The 19,758-nt window shown below is 37.8% G+C and overlaps 1 protein-coding gene across 3 annotated transcripts; it reads left to right on the top strand.

Moving 5' to 3' along the window:
• Positions 1-2,393: 2,393 nt before the first annotated feature.
• Positions 2,394-13,628, top strand: PYCR2 (pyrroline-5-carboxylate reductase 2). 3 transcript variants are annotated; one of them, XM_051993407.1, is made up of 8 exons: positions 2,394-2,506; positions 3,191-3,323; positions 3,614-3,684; positions 7,357-7,536; positions 7,693-7,914; positions 8,582-8,674; positions 12,590-12,753; positions 13,103-13,628. In XM_051993407.1, exons 2-8 carry the CDS (start codon positions 3,257-3,259, stop codon positions 13,266-13,268), a joined length of 963 nt encoding a protein of 320 aa, XP_051849367.1. In that variant the 5' UTR covers positions 2,394-2,506; positions 3,191-3,256; the 3' UTR covers positions 13,269-13,628. The 3 variants fall into 3 exon arrangements, with proteins under 3 accessions (XP_051849367.1, XP_051849368.1, XP_051849369.1); XM_051993408.1 differs by lacking the exon at positions 2,394-2,506 and adding an exon at positions 2,580-2,802; XM_051993409.1 differs by lacking the exons at positions 2,394-2,506; positions 3,614-3,684 and having other exon boundaries at positions 2,940-3,323.
• Positions 13,629-19,758: the final 6,130 nt, after the last annotated feature.

Below are 19,758 nucleotides of genomic sequence, written 5' to 3'. Positions count from 1 at the left end.
CATATCAATAATAAAAGTAACAAAAATTATATATCAATAGATGCAGGAAAAGCAATTGATAAAGTACAACACTCATTTCTATTAAAAAAACAGGACGGGGCAGCTGGTGATGCAGTGGATAAAGCACCAACCCTGAAGTCAGGAGGACCTTAGTTCAAATCAAAGCCTCAGATACTTAACATTTTCTAGCTGTGTGACCATGGGCGAGTTACTTCATGCCAGTTGTCTCAAAAGAAAAGATGCTTTAAAAAAAACACTAGAAAATTCAGATTTAAATGGACATTTCCTTAAATTGAGAAGAACATTTACTTAAAACCATTAATAAGCATTATTTATAATAGGGTAAGCTAAAATCTTACCAATAAGATCAGGTGTGAAGCAAGGATGCCTACTGTCATCAATATTATTCACTATTGTATTGAAAATCCTAGCAATAGCAACAAGAAGAAAAATAAAAGGAATCAGAATGAGCAATGAGGTAACAAAGTAATCTTTTTGCAAGACATGATGACATACTTGGAAAATCCTAGACTCAACTAAAAAACTAATTGAAATAATAAACAATTTTAGCAAAGTAGCAGAATGTAAAGTAAACCCATATACTTCACCAGCACTCTTATATATCACCACCAGCACCCCACAGAATGAGATAGCTAGAGATAACCCATTTAAAATAACTTTAGACATTATAAAATACCTGGGAGTATACCTGTTAAAAACAAAACCAGGAATTATATATATAAAATCATAAAAACCTTTTTATACAAATAAAATTAGATTTAAATAAAGATTAATTGTTTGAGGATAGGCTGGGCAATTTAATAAAAATGACAATGTTACCTAAATTAATTCATATATTCAATTCAATTAATCTATATATTCAACACCAATTAAACTACCAAATAATTTTTTTTTTTTACTGAGCTAGAATATAATAAAATGCATTCGTAAGAACAGAAGGCCAACAATATCAAAGAAACCAATGGGGGGAGGGGAACATTAAAAAGGAGGTTTAGCAATGCCAGATCTTAGATTATATTATGTCAGTAATTATGAAAACTCTTCTGGTACTGCCTAAGAAATAGAAAGGAAGTAAATCAATGGCACTAAGTAGCCATACAATGTACAGCAGTAAACAAATATAGCAACCTAATGTTTGACAAGTGTAAAAGCTTAAGTTGTCTAGAAAAGAATTCATTATTTGTTTAAAAAAAAATTGTTGGGGAAACTGAAAAGCAGACATTGGGCATAGACCAGTTTCTAGCACTCATGCATTTTTCCTTCTAGTGAAACTGCTTGCCAATTGTTCCTGGCTTCTTCACATATGGAATACATTTCCTTTTCATGTTGTATTATTTATAACCTCCATCAAAATACAGTTCAGGTGCCACATCTCTTTCCTCAGTTATTAGAATTCTTGTTTGAAATGATTTTATGTATGCCCTGTGTATTGTGTTTGTTTTCTGTGCATCTTTTCACACACATACCAACAGAATGCAAGAGATTTAAGTCACTGTTTCTTTTTTCCCTTTTATGTCCCTGGCATCCAGAACTAGTGCCTTACAAATAATAAGTACTTAACAAGTATTTTTTGAAATTGGATTTCACAAATTAAGTTTTTGAGGATGAAAAGAACAAAATCATCTTTCCAATTTCAAACAGCTAGTAAGTTACAAAACCAGGACACAAATTCAGGTTGTCTCATTCTTAATTTCTTTTTATTTGTCCAGATGAAGGATTAGGACTAGTACAGATTCCTATCAGAGACTCTTAGAGGTCAGCAGCTATATACATCGCTGTCCTGACTAGTTTTTTTCTTTTGGAGGCATCGAAGTTAATCCCCAGAAGACAAGTTTTGGAGTCAGGAAGATCTTTGTTCAAATCTTTCCACTGATACCAACTATGTAAAATCATTTAACCTCTTTCACTTTAGCTTTCTTTATCTGTAAAATGGGGGAAATAAATCACACCTACCTTATAGGGTTGTAAGGATCAAAGAAAATGATATGTGTAAAATGCTTTACACCCTTAAGCAGAAGCTAGTAAATATTTTGGAAAAGTGACAAGTCTCTGAAGGCAAAATCGTATCACTAAAATTCCACCAGAAGGTGTGGGTCAGTGAAAAAATGACTGCATTTGGAGGCGAGTTCAAATAGCAGCTCTGCCTGTTAATATCCAACCTTGGTCAAGTAACTTCTGCCTCCCTAACCTCGGTTTCCTCAACTGTAAGTCGCAGGGAATTGGACAAGATGACCCCAAAGGTTGTCCACGTCTGATGAAGGGAATGACCCACGCCTCACCTAGCTAGCTACGAGGGAGCTAGGTCAGTTCTGCTGCGGAAGGGCCATCTCCTCCTTTGCTAAGATGGGACAAACCTGTCTGGAGCACTGACGCGCGGGCTCGGGGGTGGGGCCAAGGGCGGAGCGGAAGTGTTGCGAGCATGGTTGGGGCCTTTTGCATCCCGCAGTGTATCAGGCTTCCCCGGTAGTTTCTACGCGTGGGGACGGTAGGTTTCCATCAGCACTACAGGGTTTGCGGGGCTTGTAGGTAAAGGCATTTTGGAGGTGGCAGGGGCTGGAGAGGCTCTGTGGCAGGCCGTGCACATCCGTCCTCCGCCTCCTTCGCGCCGGCCTGGGAGGGAGCGGGCGGAGCTGTGCGGAGCATCAGTAGGGAGACCGGTTTTCTGGCAGCAGTGTAACAGGGGTGAGGGGAGGGGGCGGGATACGGAGCCCTATGGAGTCCTGGAGCGGCTCTGTCTATTTCAGCGTCCATCGCCCAGGCCCCGGAGCCCCGAGCCTCCGAGTGAGTGGCGGCCGCTGCAGCCGGGCGGGGAGCTCCTTTGGGAGGAGGGCGGAATTGCGGAGAGGCTGGAGGTTGCCTAAGCCGGCTGGTCAAACCCCGCCTTCCTTCCTCCCAGTCCCCAGTTAGTTCGCAGATCGCTTTCCCCTGTGATCAGACCCTTCCTCTGCTGCTTTGCAGAGTCTAGAACTGGGGAGAGGAGGGTCAGGACCCGGGAGGACTGCAACCTTCGGTTACCCAGCCTGGGCTAGCCAGAGCTAATCGGCTGCGGGAATGCCCACAACCGGAGGCTGGCTTCTGGCCTGAGCACCGCTCTCCCCAGGAGGTGGCAGCGCCTCGGGGCCGCTCCCTCCTGTTCTCTCCTCTGCTCACATTTCTGATATTCTCTCAGCTGTTCGGACTGGACTTTTCTTCGAGCCCTCCCAGCCGTTGGTGTGACTAGGACGCCCCCAGGACTATGAGTGTGGGCTTCATTGGGGCAGGCCAGCTGGCCTTTGCCCTCGCCAGGGGCTTCACTGCTGCAGGTAGGAAAGGAGGGCCCTTGAGGATGGGGCGGGGAGGGGGAAGGTCCTGAGCCAGAGAGGTTACATTCACTTAGCCCCACTCCTCTGAGCATCGAGATGAGATGCCTCAGACATCTCAAATCACCGAGGAGCCCTGGGTGAAGGCTGGGAAATGACGCTAGGAATAGGAATGGATCCAATACAATGAGGGGCTGGAATGTGAGGAACATGTAGGGTTCAGAACTACCCTTTCCCCCTCCCCCCAGCCCACTGCCCAGGGCTTTGAACTGAAAGAGCTGTGTGTTCTCTAGGCATCCTGGCTTCCCACAAGATAATGGCTAGCACTCCAGATATGGACTTGCCCACAGTTTCTGCACTTCGGGTAGGTGTGAATAGTGGGGAGAAGGTATGCCCCCAAACGAACTTGCTTGATTGAAGGATGGCTTGGAGATAAGCCAAGTTTCTGGTTTGGCCCAGTTTCTCAGGCTCAGGGTAGAATCTTGGCAGGGGTTGATAAAAAGGCACATCTGGCCTGTTGCTGAATCTTATTGAGGGAATATCTCAAAACAGTGAGGCAGTGTGACATAGCTGGTAGAGAACTGGTCTTGGAATATCATAACTTTTATAGAATATTTTTACCTACATCATCTCATTTGATCCTCACAAGAAGTCTATGAGGTAGAATGCTGGGGTCATCAGATAAGAAAGAACCTGGACAGGACCACACAGCCAGAAATGTCTGCAGCCTATTCCTAACTTCAAGTCCAGGTGTGTATCCACTATTCAGTCTAACTTCCTAGAGGACCTGAAGTCTGCCTATGAAACATACTGGTGTGTGATCCTGGGAAGTCACTTAATCCCTAGGGAGTTACAGCAGACACGATCTTAATAGAAATGGGGACTCTCAACCCTACCTTATGTCAAGTCTGAATTTGTTTCTTGGAAGGTCCTGAGCATTGTTCCTGGTTCATCCCTCCAGAGCCAACCAGTATATCTTTAATGACTGCTTCTAACACTTGAAAACAGCTAAAGTTTTTCTTCTCAACAAATAACATTCAACAAGCATTAAGTGCCTACTGTATGCTGAATGTTAAGGACTATAAACCCTTTTCAAGACAAAAATTTCTTAGTTCCATAATTCCCTATTCTTCCAAGAGCTGGAGGCCCTTCCCATTCTGATCCTGACCATCTTCCTCTGAATGCTCTAAAATTTATCAAAGGGCTCCTAAATTATAGCCCTTACACCGATACCCACTACTCTGGATAGACAAGAGGACTTTGGGACTGGTACCCCTTTATTCTTGGAAACTATTTCTCTAAATGTTGCCTAAAGTAAATTATAGTTTTTACTTTCTTATCTTTTTATTAATATTTTGTATTTTTATAACTCAATTTCCAAATATATCCCTTCCTTCTTCCCTACTCATAATGTGAGAATGATTTTAAAAGAAAGTTCTTCAAAACAAATCAACAGATAAACCAAGATTATCCCAGAGGCCTCTTAAAAGAGGGGGGAGGTATATTTTCTCAGCTTTTATATGAGATAAGTTTGGTAACTATGATTTCATAGCATTCAGTTTTGTTTTGACTAGTATACTGCTTTCCATCTATATTGCTGTAGTCATTATATTTATATATATATATATATATATATATATATATATATATATACACACACACATACACACACACACACACACACTGTTTTTCTGGTTCTGCTTACTTTTCCTTCAGTCCATTTATAACATAATATACTCTATTTCTCTCATTTCTTTATGTTCTGTCTCTTATGGCATAGCAATATTCCAGTAGGTTCAGAGGCACAATGTACTTGTAATAAGAAAGATCTGAGTTCAAATTTGACCCCAGATGCTCCAGATTTGACCCCTAGACTACTCATTTCATCCCTGTCTGCCTCATTCCCTCATCTGTAAGATGAGGGTGATAGCACCCACCCTCTAGAATTGTTGTAAAGATAAAATGAGATATTTGCAAAGTATTTTACTAATCCTTAAAACTCTAAATAAATTCTATTATTTTAAACTATGATTTGTTTATCCAATTCCCCAGTCAATGGTCATAATTCTACTTCGTTTCTAGTTTTTGCTCTCACAAAAAAGAGCAGCTATGAATTATTTGGTGCACATTAGCTTTTTTGATTGCTAGTATCATATTCTTAATTCATAATAAGCTTGTAGCATACAAATATGCCCAGATAGTTTTTGTAAGAGAATGGCTGTCATACCTCCTGTATTTGTGAAATTAATTTTTTGAACCCATATGTAAGAATTTGCATTTAAACCTATAAAATTTCATCTTACTAGATTTGATTTATACTATAACCTGTAAATATTCTTTTAGATCCTATGTCATTCAGAACATTAGTCATTCCTCCCAAAATTATTTTTTCTTCCCCAATTTATGTTGTCTGCATATTTGCTATATATGCCATCTACATCTTTAATTCATTTAATCAATTGACTAGCACTTATTAAGATCCTACTATATGCCAAGACTGAGGATACAAAGAAAGACCAAAAAAAAAAAAAAACCCTAAACCCAAACAGTCCCTAAATAATCTCAAAGGAAAGGCCCTAAAATTAAAAGGAAGACTAGGGATGGTTTCTTCCAAAAAGTGGGATTTTAGCTGGGACTTGAGGAAACCCAGGAGGCAGGGGATAAAGCATTTTAAGCATGGGAGATAGCTGATGGAAATCCTCAGTGAGGAGATGAAATCATATTTGAATCAGTGCCACTATATTGCTGTACTTGTTAAACATCAAAGGGCCCAGCACAGATGCTAGAGCCACTGTACTAAAGTCTTCCTTTCAAGTTAAAATCAAACATTATCATTTGATCTCAAATCTCATGTTTTATTCACTATCCTACATCGCCTCAAGTAGAGTTAGGATTTCTAGAATAGGGAATGACCTTGGTTCCCCCTACAAGATTCCATTAGTAGGAAACTTCAGACAAATTCCAAACCTCAACACTGAAAGCATCATGAGCCTAATAGACAAGTGACCTAGGTTGGACAGTAGGACAATAATGCAACTAACTACTAGCTCTACTTCTTAAGCTAACTGAGTGATAGTGGTGTCCAGGCTTCTATCTAGTCAGCAAATACTGATGATTTGTCATGACATGAAAATGCAAGCTAACTGAGTGATAATGGTATCCAGGCTTCTATCTATTCAACAAATACTGATAATTTGTCATGACATGAAAATGCTCTTGGGGTCTTGCCTGCAGATTAACAAAAGCTCCAATAAAGATGGAAAGGTTTTGAACTTGTTCTGGACATAAGTCATTTTTGCCAGATAACTAAATATCACCTTGGCTACATAAGTAGACACTCATTACCAACATATTGACCAATAAATGAGCAGTTCTTTGGTCATGGTGAGTCATGAAACTATTACTGGGTACAAGGGAAAGATAAGAAAAATGTAGTACATTCTTGCCTTCAGAAAGCTTACAATTTAGCAAGGAGAACAAAATCAGCAAACAAAAATGCAATTTGAGACATTAAGTGGATAAGATGAATGTAAAGTCTTGTGTTAATGAGATAACACAAATAAAGTGCTCTGCAAACATTAACTCATAACAAAAGCATCAATTATTGTGATAATAACAATGATGTCTCAGATTACCAACCATATTTTACATAGTCAGGACTTTTACCTAGCAAAGTGTTTTGCCACTTCTGGCTCATGATAGGATTCTACTGTAGAGAATCTTATTTTCCAAGGAGTAGAACAGAAAGCCACTTATCCTCCTCTAGGAAGAAAACTTCTAACACCTCTTTCTTCCCTTCTTCACTGTATCAGCAGCTGGTCCCCCTTTCCAGTCCATTAACAGCAACAACAAGAAATTTTGAGGGAATGAGAGGGCATCATAGAAAGCTAAAGATACTAAATTTGATTTCTGCTGATTGTAGAAAGGTTAGGCAAAATCCATTCTTGTCTATAGCTAGGCTAGTGACCTTTCTCTTTAGTAAAATTCTGAGTCTGGGTGGGCTATTCTCAGAATCTGAACCTGTTATTTCCTGCAGAAAATGGGTGTGAAGCTGACCCACCACAACAAGGAAACAGTACAGCACAGTGATGTGCTCTTCCTGGCTGTCAAACCTCATATTATTCCCTTCATCCTGGATGAGATTGGGTCTGATATCAAGGACAGACACATCGTGGTCTCCTGTGCTGCTGGTGTCACTATCAGCTCCATTGAGAAGGTACCACAACTCTCATTCTAGCCCCAAATGGGAAAAGATCAGGGTCCCAAGGTGCTGGGATAGATGAGCTCAGTGACTGGAGAAGAGTTTGGAATGGCAGACCAAAGTGGGAAGAGTCAACAGGAAATCAGAGTTTAATTTTCATTCTCTCTTCAGAAACTGACAGCATTCCAGCCAGCCCCAAAGATCATTCGCTGTATGACCAACACCCCTGTGGTAGTCCGAGAAGGAGCCACAGTATATGCCACGGGTACCCATGCCCTGGTGGAAGATGGGAAACTCCTAGAACAGCTAATGAGCAGTGTGGGCTTTTGCACAGAAGTGGAAGAAGACCTGATAGACGCTGTCACAGGACTCAGCGGCAGTGGACCTGCCTATGTGAGAGCTGGGACTGGGGTGGGGCAAGGGAAAAATGAGAGGGTTCCTGGTGAGCTTACTTCTCTTTAAGAATTCTTTGGAATGGGAGAAATCTTTGACTATGTGGGGAGGAGATGTATGCTGATTTGAGACTTTGAAGATCAATTGTTCAATAAAGATTTATGAACCACCTATAAGCACTGGGGATACAAATACAAAAAAGAATGACAGTCTCTGCCATGGAGGAGCTTACCATCTAAAGGGAAGAAACTGCACTCTAGGATGCTGAAAAGAGGGAAAGGATGGTATACCTGGAGTCATGATGGAAAAGTCAGAAATCCCAAAGTAATACAGCCAAATGAGAAAGGAGATGTTTTAGCTGAGCTCTTTGGTTCTACTCTTCAATAAAAGAGACAGAAGGGAATCCTAAGGCTGATGGGATCTTGCAGCATGATCAGGTTTTCCCAATACTGTACTAACTGGGGGATGGTAGAAAGGCAGGAAGCAATTACTGGCCTTCAGTAGTTTTCCTTGGCCACTCCTTCCTGCTGCAGGCAGAAATGAAAGGGAAAGGGCTGGAGCCCTGGGATTATTTCCACTAACTTTAGAGAACAGAGTTCCCTTGAGGGAGACATCTAGGTGCCCCTTTCCATCCCTTTCTATACAGAGCTTATTGTTTCCTCTGCAGGCATTTATGGCCCTAGATGCATTAGCAGATGGTGGGGTGAAGATGGGCCTCCCAAGAAGACTGGCAGTCCGCCTGGGTGCACAGGCCTTATTGGTCAGTATTCCTATGTCTCTCTTTCATCCTTTTATTTGCATGAGGTATTACAAGGTTTCTCTTGTGCTATTTTGGGTAGTACTGAGGGTGGTAAAGAGAGGTGGGTATTGAAGTCTTGGGGAAATAAAGTTCTTGGCTCTAATTCAAGGTATCATAACCTATTACATTCTTTTGGCTATTTGGTGAAGCCTATGGACCCCTTCTTAGAATAACATATTTAAATTCATAAAACAAAATATGAGGAATTACAAAAGAAATTAATGATTTTGACAATAATTATCAAAATATTCTTTAAAAGGGGCAGAATAGGTCAGAAAATTCCAAACTCTCTAGATTTCTCCTGCAAACAAGACAAAACCATGCCTCAGAGAGCAGTTAAAAACAACAGGAGTTAGGGCAGAATTGTGGTCCTCCTGACACAAACAGAGAAGATTTGAAGAAAGATACCAGGAAAGAGTTTTGGTCTCTGTAAAGCGTAAACTCCTCCAAGTAGTTTGGCCTGGCAAGTCCCTGCAATTATCTGGTTGATAAGCCCAGACACAGGAACTTTCACTGTCTGTGTCTGGAGTCTGGCATCTGACATCTGAATTGGAGAAGATTGTCTCCTGATATGGGCCTGATATGAACAGGCCCAGCTGTACAACTAAGACTCAGTCATGTGTAAAAAGGAACCAGTTCGCACTAGCTGAGTACAGAAGCAGTGGGGCAGAATGCTAATGCTGAGGCACTTACTGGAGGGTAGAGTTGTTGAGTTTTGGGTTCCAAGCCAGAAAGGAGAAAGAAGGAAGACTGGAGGCCAGAGAAACCATTCTTCCCCTAAAGGATGAGAAGTGATTACTCTAACAAGTTCTTATTTTAAAACAAACAAACCAAAAAAGAGCAGGCAAAGGAAAAAGAATCCAATCATATAAAGTTATCTTCAAAGGAGGATACTGAAATATAAAAAACCTTTCCTAACCCAAAGATTAATGTTAAATGATAACCTACTAGATGAGAATTCATAAAATACTTTAAAAATCAAATGAGAGATAAGAGGGAAATTTTTTTTAAATACCAATTAAAGAAAAATAAGATTATGAAAAGAAAGTCAACCAACTAGAAAAGGAGAGCCAGAATCTTAAGAAAATAACTCTTTGAAAATTGGAAGTGGGCAGGGAGAAGCCAGTGAAGTTTTGAAACCAAGAAATAATAAAACAAAATATAAAGAATAAACAGAAGAGAATGTGAGACACATTTCATGAAAGCGAAACAACAGTGCTGGAGAACAGATTAAGAAAACAAAAATAATTGGACTACCTGAATGCTATGAAAAAAAAAAAAAACCACACACTTAGATACCATAATATAAGAAATAATTAAAGAAAATTGTCCTAAAGTATTAGAAAACAGCAAAGTAGAGAAAAAAATTCACTGTTCACTACCTGAAAGACCTGTAGGAAAACCTACAGGAAACTTACTGTTAACTTTCAAAAGCTCCATATCAAAAAAAAAAAATTAATAATAAAAAATTTTCAAATGTGCTGGAGCCACAATCAGAATCACACAAGACCTATCTATCACCTATTGATTAAAATTAAAGACTGCAGGTCTTGGAGTTCTATATATCGAAAATCTAAAGAACTAGGATTGCAACTGAAAATATATCCAGCAAAATTAAGTATAATACTGAATTTTAAAAGTGAACATTCAATGAAATGCCAAATTTTCAGGATTTTGTGGCAAACAAACCTGAATTTGATAGAAAAAGTGACATATAAGAGTAAACATCAAAGGCTAATTTCAAGGGATTCAGTAAGGACAAACTTTTATTTTTTATGTGTGGAACATATGGTCTAAGATTGTCATTAGTAATGTAGTATTCAAGACTGGAGTAGAGTTGAATTGAAGTGATTCTAAAAAAGTAAAACTGTGTAAGGAAAAAAATAGAAACACTATGTTATATGAATGAGGTGTCAGAGCAAGAACTGACACAGAGGAATTAGATGGGGGAGGAGGGCTGGTAGTTCTGAAATTCTACTCACATTGGCAATAGGTTAAAGAGGGAACAATACATACATACATACATATATATATATATATATATATATATATATATATATATATATATATATCTACCATGGTATAAAACTCAACAAAAATTTATAAAGAAATAAAGTGGGGAAAATAGGATAAGGAAGAGGGGTAGAGAAGGGTGTGTAGATCAACAGGAGTGAGATAAGGTGTATAGATTAATGGAATGAGATAAAGAGGTAGGGAAGAGGTGAGGGAAGAGATTAATAGCAAAGCAAGCTATGGGGTAGAAGCAATATAGAAGAGTTAGCAGGGATAGGAAACAAGATATACATAAATACAATAAATGATGAGGAATATAATTTGTTAGAAAAAAAGGGGTAGTAATCATTGGTTTTAGGCAAAGTTAAAGTTAAAAAGATATTTAATCAAAAGAAAAAAAATCTACATTATATGTCAGCTATGTTAATATTGTTTTAGACTAGTCAAAACAATTATATGCTATAAAGTTGGAATATTGCTAAGGCAGAATAAATGAGTTGATGGATTTAGAAAAATATGAAAAGACTGCATCGTGGTGGAGTTGTGAACTGATCCAAACATTCCAGAGAGCAATTTGGAACTATGCCCAAAGCTTTGATCCAGCAGTGTTTCTACTAGGCCTATATCCCAAAGAAATCATAAAGGAGGAAAAGGGACCCACATGTGCAAAAATGTTTGTGGCAGCCCTTTTTATAGTGGCAAGAAATTGAAAACTGAGTGGATGCCCATCAGTTGGAGAATGGCTGAATAAATTATGTTACATGAATATTATGAAATATTATTGTTCTGTAAGAAATGATCAGCAGGATGGACATGGCCATCTCCAGCAAAGAGATGAACCAAATCAATTCCAATAGAGCAGTAATGAATTGAACCAGCTACACCCAGCGAAAGAACTCTGGGAGATGACTATGAAGTATTACATAGAATTCCCAATTCCTATATTTTTGTCCGCCTGCATTTTTGATTTCCTTCACAGGCTAATAGTACACTATTTCAAAGTCCGATTCTTTTTGTACAGCAAAATAACTGTTTGGACATGTATAGTTATATTGTATTTAATTTATACTTTAATTTAACATGTATTGGTCAACCTGCCATCTTGGGGAGGGGATGGGGGAAAGGAAGGGAAAAATTGGAACAAAAGGTTTGACAATTGTCAATGCTGTAAAATTACCCATGCATATAACTTGTAAATAAAAAGCTACAATTTTAAAAAAAGAAAAGAAATGATCAGCAGAGTGATTTCAGAGAGGTCTGGAAAGACTTACATGAACTGATGTTGAATGCAATAAGCAGAACCAGGAAATCACTATATATAAGGCACCAAGATTATATGATAGTCAATTTGGTGAACGTGGCTCTTTTCAACAGATGATTCAGGCCAGTTCCAATGATTTTGTGATGATGAGAGTCATTTACACCCAGAAAGAGGAATATGGGAACGGAGGGTGGATCACAACATAGCATTTTCACTCTTTTTGTTGTTTGCTTATGTTTTATTTTCTTTCTCTTTTTCCCTTTGATCTGATTTTTCTTGTGCAACATAATTGTGGAAATATGGATAGAAGAACTGCACATTTTTAACATATATTGGATTACTTGCCATCTAGGGGAGGGAGTAGGGAGAAAGGAGGAGAAAATTTTGGAACACAAGGTTTTGCAAAAGTGAATATTGAAAATTATCATGCATATGTTTTGAAAATATAAAGCTTTAATAAAAACAAAAATAAACAAAAAGAACACATACATACAAAAAAGACAACTTGTCCTGAAGATTTTGTTCAAGGAGCCTAATAAAATCAGGGAGTCAATTGTCTCAGTGATTATATTCCTTTCTCGCATTCTTTTTGCTCTTGTAAGGGAGCTGCAAAGATGCTCCTGGACTCAGAGCAGCATCCAGGACAGCTCAAGGACAATGTTTGTTCTCCTGGGGGAGCCACCATTCATGCTTTGCACTTCTTGGAAAGTGGCGGTTTTCGATCTTTACTAATCAATGCTGTTGAAGCCTCCTGCATCCGGACCAGGTAGGTTCAACTCTGCCTCCTTAATCTCCTGGCTCACTCCATCCCCAGGAACAAGCACCTTGGCCCAAACCTGTCCCTTCTCATCAGTAACCTTCACTTTGCCTTCATGGTTTTTTCAGTGGTTTTATATGTTGATTACAGAAACAATCCCTTACCATCTCCTGTGAGATGGTACAGTTGGGCCAAGCAGAGCGAGTCTGATCAACACATCTCTTTCACATTTTGTTTTGTTTGTAGTTAAGGGCAGGGCAGCAATTTTGGTTGTTTCAAGTCCTATGGACTCGGTATCTCTCCGTCAGTGACAATTTTAATACCATTGCTATCTGACCCTCTCATATCCTTTCTGCAGGGAGCTGCAGTTCATGGCTGACCAAGAGAAGATCTCCCCAGCTGCTATCAAGAAAACCCTGTTAGATAAAGTGAAACTGGAGTCCCCTTCTGTTTCAACACATTCGCTTTCCAACAAAGTCAAAGTGTTTAATCGTACCCAGGCCCCTGGGGGCAAGAAGGATTGAGATGGTTTTACCAGCCATTTATCTAATCTTCGACAAATGCCCTTTTCCTGCCTTCAGGGTACTTACTTTCTTTGTTCTTGACTACTAAGGGAGATGAGTCTGTAGCATTTTATCCCCGGTAATGAAATTACTTAAATCTCTTTACATCCGTAAAGATGAATGGAAAATAGGAAAATTAGTAAGTTTTTAGTGTCTCTAACAGTGAAGAAATTCTCTAATCATTTTGAGTTTAAAAGGTATAAAATTATACTTGTGATTTAAAAAAAATGATTATTTTAAAACTAGTTTTAATAATATTGGGATATAATGTGGGGTTCTTGCTAATTGTTTCAATAAAATTATATATTTTTTATTTTTAAAGATGAGTAGAAAAAATGCTGCTACCTCTTCCATTAACTATGTATAAAGCTGAAGCCAATTATTCAGACCACATGGGCACCAGCCCTATTTATCTTCAAAGTGGAAAAAGAACTTGAGGGGGGGGGGGGAATTATAACCTGAAGGTCTGAACTTAAAAGTTTAATTAATAGATAATATTCAGGCTGTTGTTAAGTTCTGTTGCTCTCCAGCTGCCTACAGATCCAGTACTAAGTGTCCTGGGGAAGAGGATAAAAGGGTTGGGTTCACATTTCATTCAGATTTACCCAAAAAATAAATAAATAAATAAATCTAGGATATCTAGTCTTTAGGATATGTCAGACTTAGGATGGGATTGATTATAGTGAGACTCATTCATCCTATGATGTAGATATTAGTCTTCTAGTCTCTTCTCATCTAAAAAATGTGTTTACCCTATCCTTCAAAAGAAAGGAAGTTTATTCCCTTCCAGTGGACTACTCAACCCACAGAGATGAGTTAAAATAAGAAAAGCTTTTTTTTCATCACCAGAAAAAGCCATAGCTACTCCACAACTCCTACACTTTATTTATGGGAGAAATTAAATAGTGTGGTGGTTGTTTGTCTTTTGTTTTCGAAGAGGACCTTGACATTAGGGAGGTGATGGCATGACATGCAAGTGAATTGGACTGAAGTGAGGGAGGGCTGTGCAAGGTTACTTGCCTCACTTTCCCCTCCAGAGCTATCTGGGTCAAGTGGCCAGATATAGATTAGGACAAATGGAGATGGTCTCTTGGCCTTTTTAAGCTAAGGTCTTCAACAGATTTCAGTTTGACTGAGACAGCACTCATTCAGTGATTAAGGGTAGATATCAATTGAGGCAAAGAATTTCCACTTTTACCTAGTCCAAGAAATCTAAATAAATGAATGAATGAATGAATCTGGGAAGGGAAGACCCTCAGGGTTTCTGGCCAAAGCAGAAATGACTGTTATTTACTTTCAATATGAGTCAATCAGGACCCAAACAAAGACCAAAGAAGTCTTGGCCTAGGAACAATTATTAGTGAACAATTAGAATCAGTAGGATCAGATTGGTTTTAATTTAAGATCTGGTCCTTAAAAAAGAAATCTAGCCAATGAACTCCAATATACATTGGGAGAGTTCAGTGGTGAAAAAGAAAAAATTGCTTCTTAAGAGCATCTTGTAGTAAGGGTATACTTATATGGACTACAGGTGGGAAGGACAGAGTGAAAGGGGAAAGAGGAGAGGAAGGGAAGAAAGAAGGGAAAGAGAAAAGAGAGGGAGGGAAAAAGGGAGGAATCTTTCAACTGACCAATTCCAGGTCAGCTTTATTCAGAGGTTGTTTACTCATGGAGGATATAGATGTATATTTATTTATTTTCCACATCAGGCCTTGGGAATATGAAGATGAAAAAAACAAACAGTTCCTTCCCTCATACTTTGTAATTGCTTATAATTCAAGAAATTTCTAAGTTAGTAAAGAATAATGTATTTACAGAAATAAGTTATAGTATTATTATGCAAAGCAAATAACAGTAGAAGAAATTGGGAAAGGAATGGAAGCAATCAGGGAATATCATGGGTGTAGATATAGCTGAGTTGGACTTTAAAGGAAGGAATACATTTGAACAAAACTATGGAAGAGGATTGTAATGTGCAAATGCTTGGAGATCCAAAATGACCACTAGTCTAGTTGAGCCACAGTGCTGAACATGTGAAGGAGAACAGCATGAAATACATTTGTAAAGTAGGGTCTGAACTAGGTTGTAGAAGGCATTGGATTTATTCAGCATTTAGTAAACAATTTTTAAGTGTCTACTATGTGCAAAGCACCAAACCATGTGCTTCATGCTTAAAAACAAAAACAAAAAAGTCCCTGCTTTTAAGATACTCACATTCTCATTGATACAAGAAAAAAAAAATTTTTTTAATCCAGTAGATAATGAGGAATTAATAAAGAGTTTTGTAGCAACTGAGTAATGAGATCTGGGCTTGTATTAAGAAGATAGGTTTTGGCAATACAATGAAATATGATTTAGAGAGGGACAGTAAGCAAGAAGACCCATTAGGAAGCTATTAAAATAGTCCATCTTCATCAACGCTGACATTTGTGAAACATATATCCGCACTGTGCTGAGAGCTAGAAGAGAGATCAAGCTTAGATAAGAAACAGTTCATGTTTCTAAGAAGCTGACAGTCTAGGATGGAGGTGGGAGACAGGGAGAGACACCATTATATAGATATAACAGGGAAGGGAATAAGCATTTATATGGTGCCTACCATATGGCCGTCACTGCTAAGCATTTTACTAATATAATCTTCCCAAAACCCTGGGACAAGGTATTATTATTATCCTAATTTTATACGTGAAACAGAGGTTAATTAATGTGCCCAGGGTCACATAATTGTGTGTGAGATCCAATTTGAATTCAGGTCTTCCTGACTACAGATCTAGCACTCTTTCTACTGCACCACCTAGTTGCCTAATATACACTATTATGTAGATAAGTTCATTAGGAGATGGAAGGAGAAATGAAGAAAAAAGTCCACAGCACCAAGTGATATGATCAAGAAAAATTTCTTAGAGAAATTAAAATTGAGAAGGAGGTAAAAACTAGGGTGAGAATGGATGAATAATATTGTAGTGGTTGAGTCAACAGGACTTTACAACTGATTATATGTGAGAAGGGAAGAATCAAAAATGGTAATAAAGTTTTGATTCTGGGAAAATGACAAGAATATGGATCCATTAACAAAAGTGGAAAATTAGAAAAAAGGCAAATTTGAGGGAAGGAAAGGAATTGGCCTAATTGAACATGTTGATTGAGAGATGTCAATAATATCCAGATAGTTGTATCTGCTTCATAATTGGGGATTTAAAACAAACTCAAAGGAGAGATTGTAATGCCAGAGAGACTGAGACAAGATAGAGATTAGAGAATTTTAATATTTTATTTGAGAGGGAAAGATTGTGCTGGGAGCAAGATAAGATCCATGGTGCCCCCAGGGCTGGATCAGACTAGTGTCTCAAAGTATCCAACAGCCAGTGAAGAATTCTAGGGATTCTTGTAGGACTTCAGTGATAAGGGAAATAAAGGCAGAAGATGGAGAGCACTGGTGAGCATGAACTTTCAGGAAGGGACCATAAATTCAGTTCTGACAGGTTGGGGGTAAGGATCATAAATTCTGATAAATTGGAAGGGCTAGGAGCCACTCAATCTGAGATAGAAGATGTTCCCCCCATCTGAGATTAAACATCTGCAGTTTATGGTTCTATGGAATGCTAGTGGTCTGGCTTCCCAGCCCTAATTTATATCAGTTCTAATGGTTAGGAAGGGGGTTCCAACCAGGGGGATTGATGCAGAACAATTCAGGGAAATTGTGGCATAACAAGATCAGGCTAACACATTAAGATATGAGAGTTTTCCGAATACTTATAGTCACTGAAGTCAAGGCCAAAAGAGAGACTGTGGAAAAAAGAAAAGTATCAGAGCCAGAACCCAGGAAGATAGCTACATGTGGGGGCCTAAAGAGCTAGTAAGAAAGGAAAGTAAGTATTAGTAAGAGAACCAGGAAAAAACAAATATAAAAATGGAGGAAGAATTCATTGTAGAGACTAGGACCAAGAATACAGTATATGATATATGTCAAGCATGATAGATATGTTAACAAATCTTGCTATACTGTCTTTATTCTTTTTAAAATTTTGTTACAAAATGTGATTCACTGGGGTCAAGGAACCTGGAAAAATATATTCTGAAATTAATGTAATGCACAAACAAAACACATCAATTGTTTAAAAAGGAAATTGAAGAAGAGAATATCAAGTAAAGGGTGGCCAGTAAGTAATGTTAATTGATACAAAAAGATAAGCAGAATGAAAACAAGAGAAAAGGACCTGGCAATCAGGAAGTCATCCATAACCTCAGAAAGAACAGTCTGTAATGTGATCTGGATGGAAGCCAAACTATTAACATGTTAAAGAGTAAGTAAATAGCAAAGAAATGGAAATTGTGATCCTAGACCACTTGAAAGAGAATTTAATATTGAAGAGGAGATGACAGCATGAGGAATAGTTGTTTTTTTTTATCTTATCTACATTGTATCTTTTTCCACATTACTTTCATTTCCAAATATATCCCTTCTCTGTCACCTACCAAAGAATCATTTCAAATAACAAAAACAATAAGAAACATTAAAAAATCAAGTCAACAAAACCAATCAATACTTCAGCAACGTCTGACAATATATGTGATAATTCTATAACCAGTCTCTTTGCAAAGGAGAGAGAGAGATGCATTTTCTTTACCTTTTCCAGGGCCAAGATTGGTCAATATAATTACACAACATTCCATTTCAATTGTTCTTTCCATTTATATTGCAGTTGTCATTATATATATACTGTTTTCCTGTATCTGTTTTACTCTGCATCCCTCCATATGAATCTTCATATTCTTCATTCTTTATAGCACAGTAATATTCCATTACATCCATATGCCACAATTTGTTTTGTCATTTCTCAATTAGTAAATTTCTATATACTTTGTAGTTCTTTGCTACTCCCCCCCCAAAAAAATTGCTGCTCTAAATATTTTGTGGTTATCTACTACCACAGATAGCAGATACTATCTATTTTTATCTTTAACTTTCTTGAGGTATTCTATGTCTAGCAATGCAAACTGTGTCAAAGAATCTTGAAATTTTAGTCATTTTCTTAGCATAATTTCAATTGCTTTTTAGAATAAGGCCAATTCTGAGCTCTAATAACAGTATATTAGTAAACTTGAATTTTCATAACCTTTCCCATACAGCACTGATTATTTATATCTTTTGTCAGCTTTACCAGTTCACTGAGAGGAAAAACTTCAGAATTGTTTGATTTGCATTTGTCTTATTTGTGATTTAGAGCAATTCTTCTTATGTTTATTAATGCTCTGAAATCTTTTAGAAGAATATTTTACATTTTAGGAAAAGAAAGACTATAGTTCAAAGAAGTAATAAAGACTTAAACAGGGGCTACAGTAGCATATATACACTTAGGAATCACCTGCATAGAAGTTATAGTTCAACCTTGGGAGTAGATGAGATCTCAGGTATATAGAGAGAAATTCAATATCCTAATGAGCCTTGGGGAAATAATTATCCTCTATTCTGAGCTTCCCATCAGAATGCCCCTTCCTACCACCCTTGAATTAATATTTGTTTCTGCTCTGCTTCAATTTAATAGGAGCCTACTTTAGAAAATTGAAGCAAACAGAAAGCCAGAATTCTGATGAGTTTTGGTCATTTCACATCTTTCTAAACTAGTTATTTGATTTCTGGACAAGATCATCATCCCTTCCTTTTTCCTAACCATTTTATCCACCTGGAGAGAAGGACAATCATTTCAAAATTACCATAAATAAGGTTTTTTATTTATTTATTTAAGGGACAGCTAGATGAAGTAGTGGATAGAGTACTAGCCCTGGAGTCAGGAAGACCTGAGTTCTAACTTTGGCTTCAGATACTTAATACTAGTGTATGATTCTGGGCAAGTCATCTAATTCCAGTTGCCTCACAAAAGGAAAAAAAAATTAAAAGTTATTTGAAAACACAAAATTCATAAAAGTTTCTATTCTTTATAGGACCATTAATTTGAAATTCTTAGATTTGGTCCTGGTTATAGATTCACTTTGTTTCAAATTTTGATTATGGCAATTAACTTGTAAATGTGTGTTTAGTCTTCCCAGCTTATTGCTTGTTCTATCAAACATTTATTCTCGTAGCATATTCAGCTACTACTGTAAAATAATTTTAAAGATCTAGTATGTCATTGGCAAGGATATACTCTCCTGTTATGCAAACTGCAGCCCTTTCTTCATCAAAAGAAACATTCTTTGGGAATGTAATCAAAACAATTGACCAAAATAATTCATTAGAGGTTAACCTTCTCATGATGAGCCTCTCCAAACTTATCTAGATTAGTCTTCAAAAGGCAGACATACATACAATTAACCACCTTAACTCAATATTAAGCCACAAACATTTATGAAATACCTACTATATGCAAGTCAGCACAGATACAAAATGAAAAAAAAAAGGCTTCATGATTTTAGGATATTTCTGAGCTAAAGAGGTAAAGGGAAGAGGGGG

The sequence above is a fragment of the Antechinus flavipes genome, chromosome 4 (assembly GCF_016432865.1).
Source record: "Antechinus flavipes isolate AdamAnt ecotype Samford, QLD, Australia chromosome 4, AdamAnt_v2, whole genome shotgun sequence".
NCBI classification, from domain to species: domain Eukaryota; kingdom Metazoa; phylum Chordata; class Mammalia; order Dasyuromorphia; family Dasyuridae; genus Antechinus; species Antechinus flavipes.
This window is presented reverse-complemented; position numbering and strand designations above follow the sequence as displayed.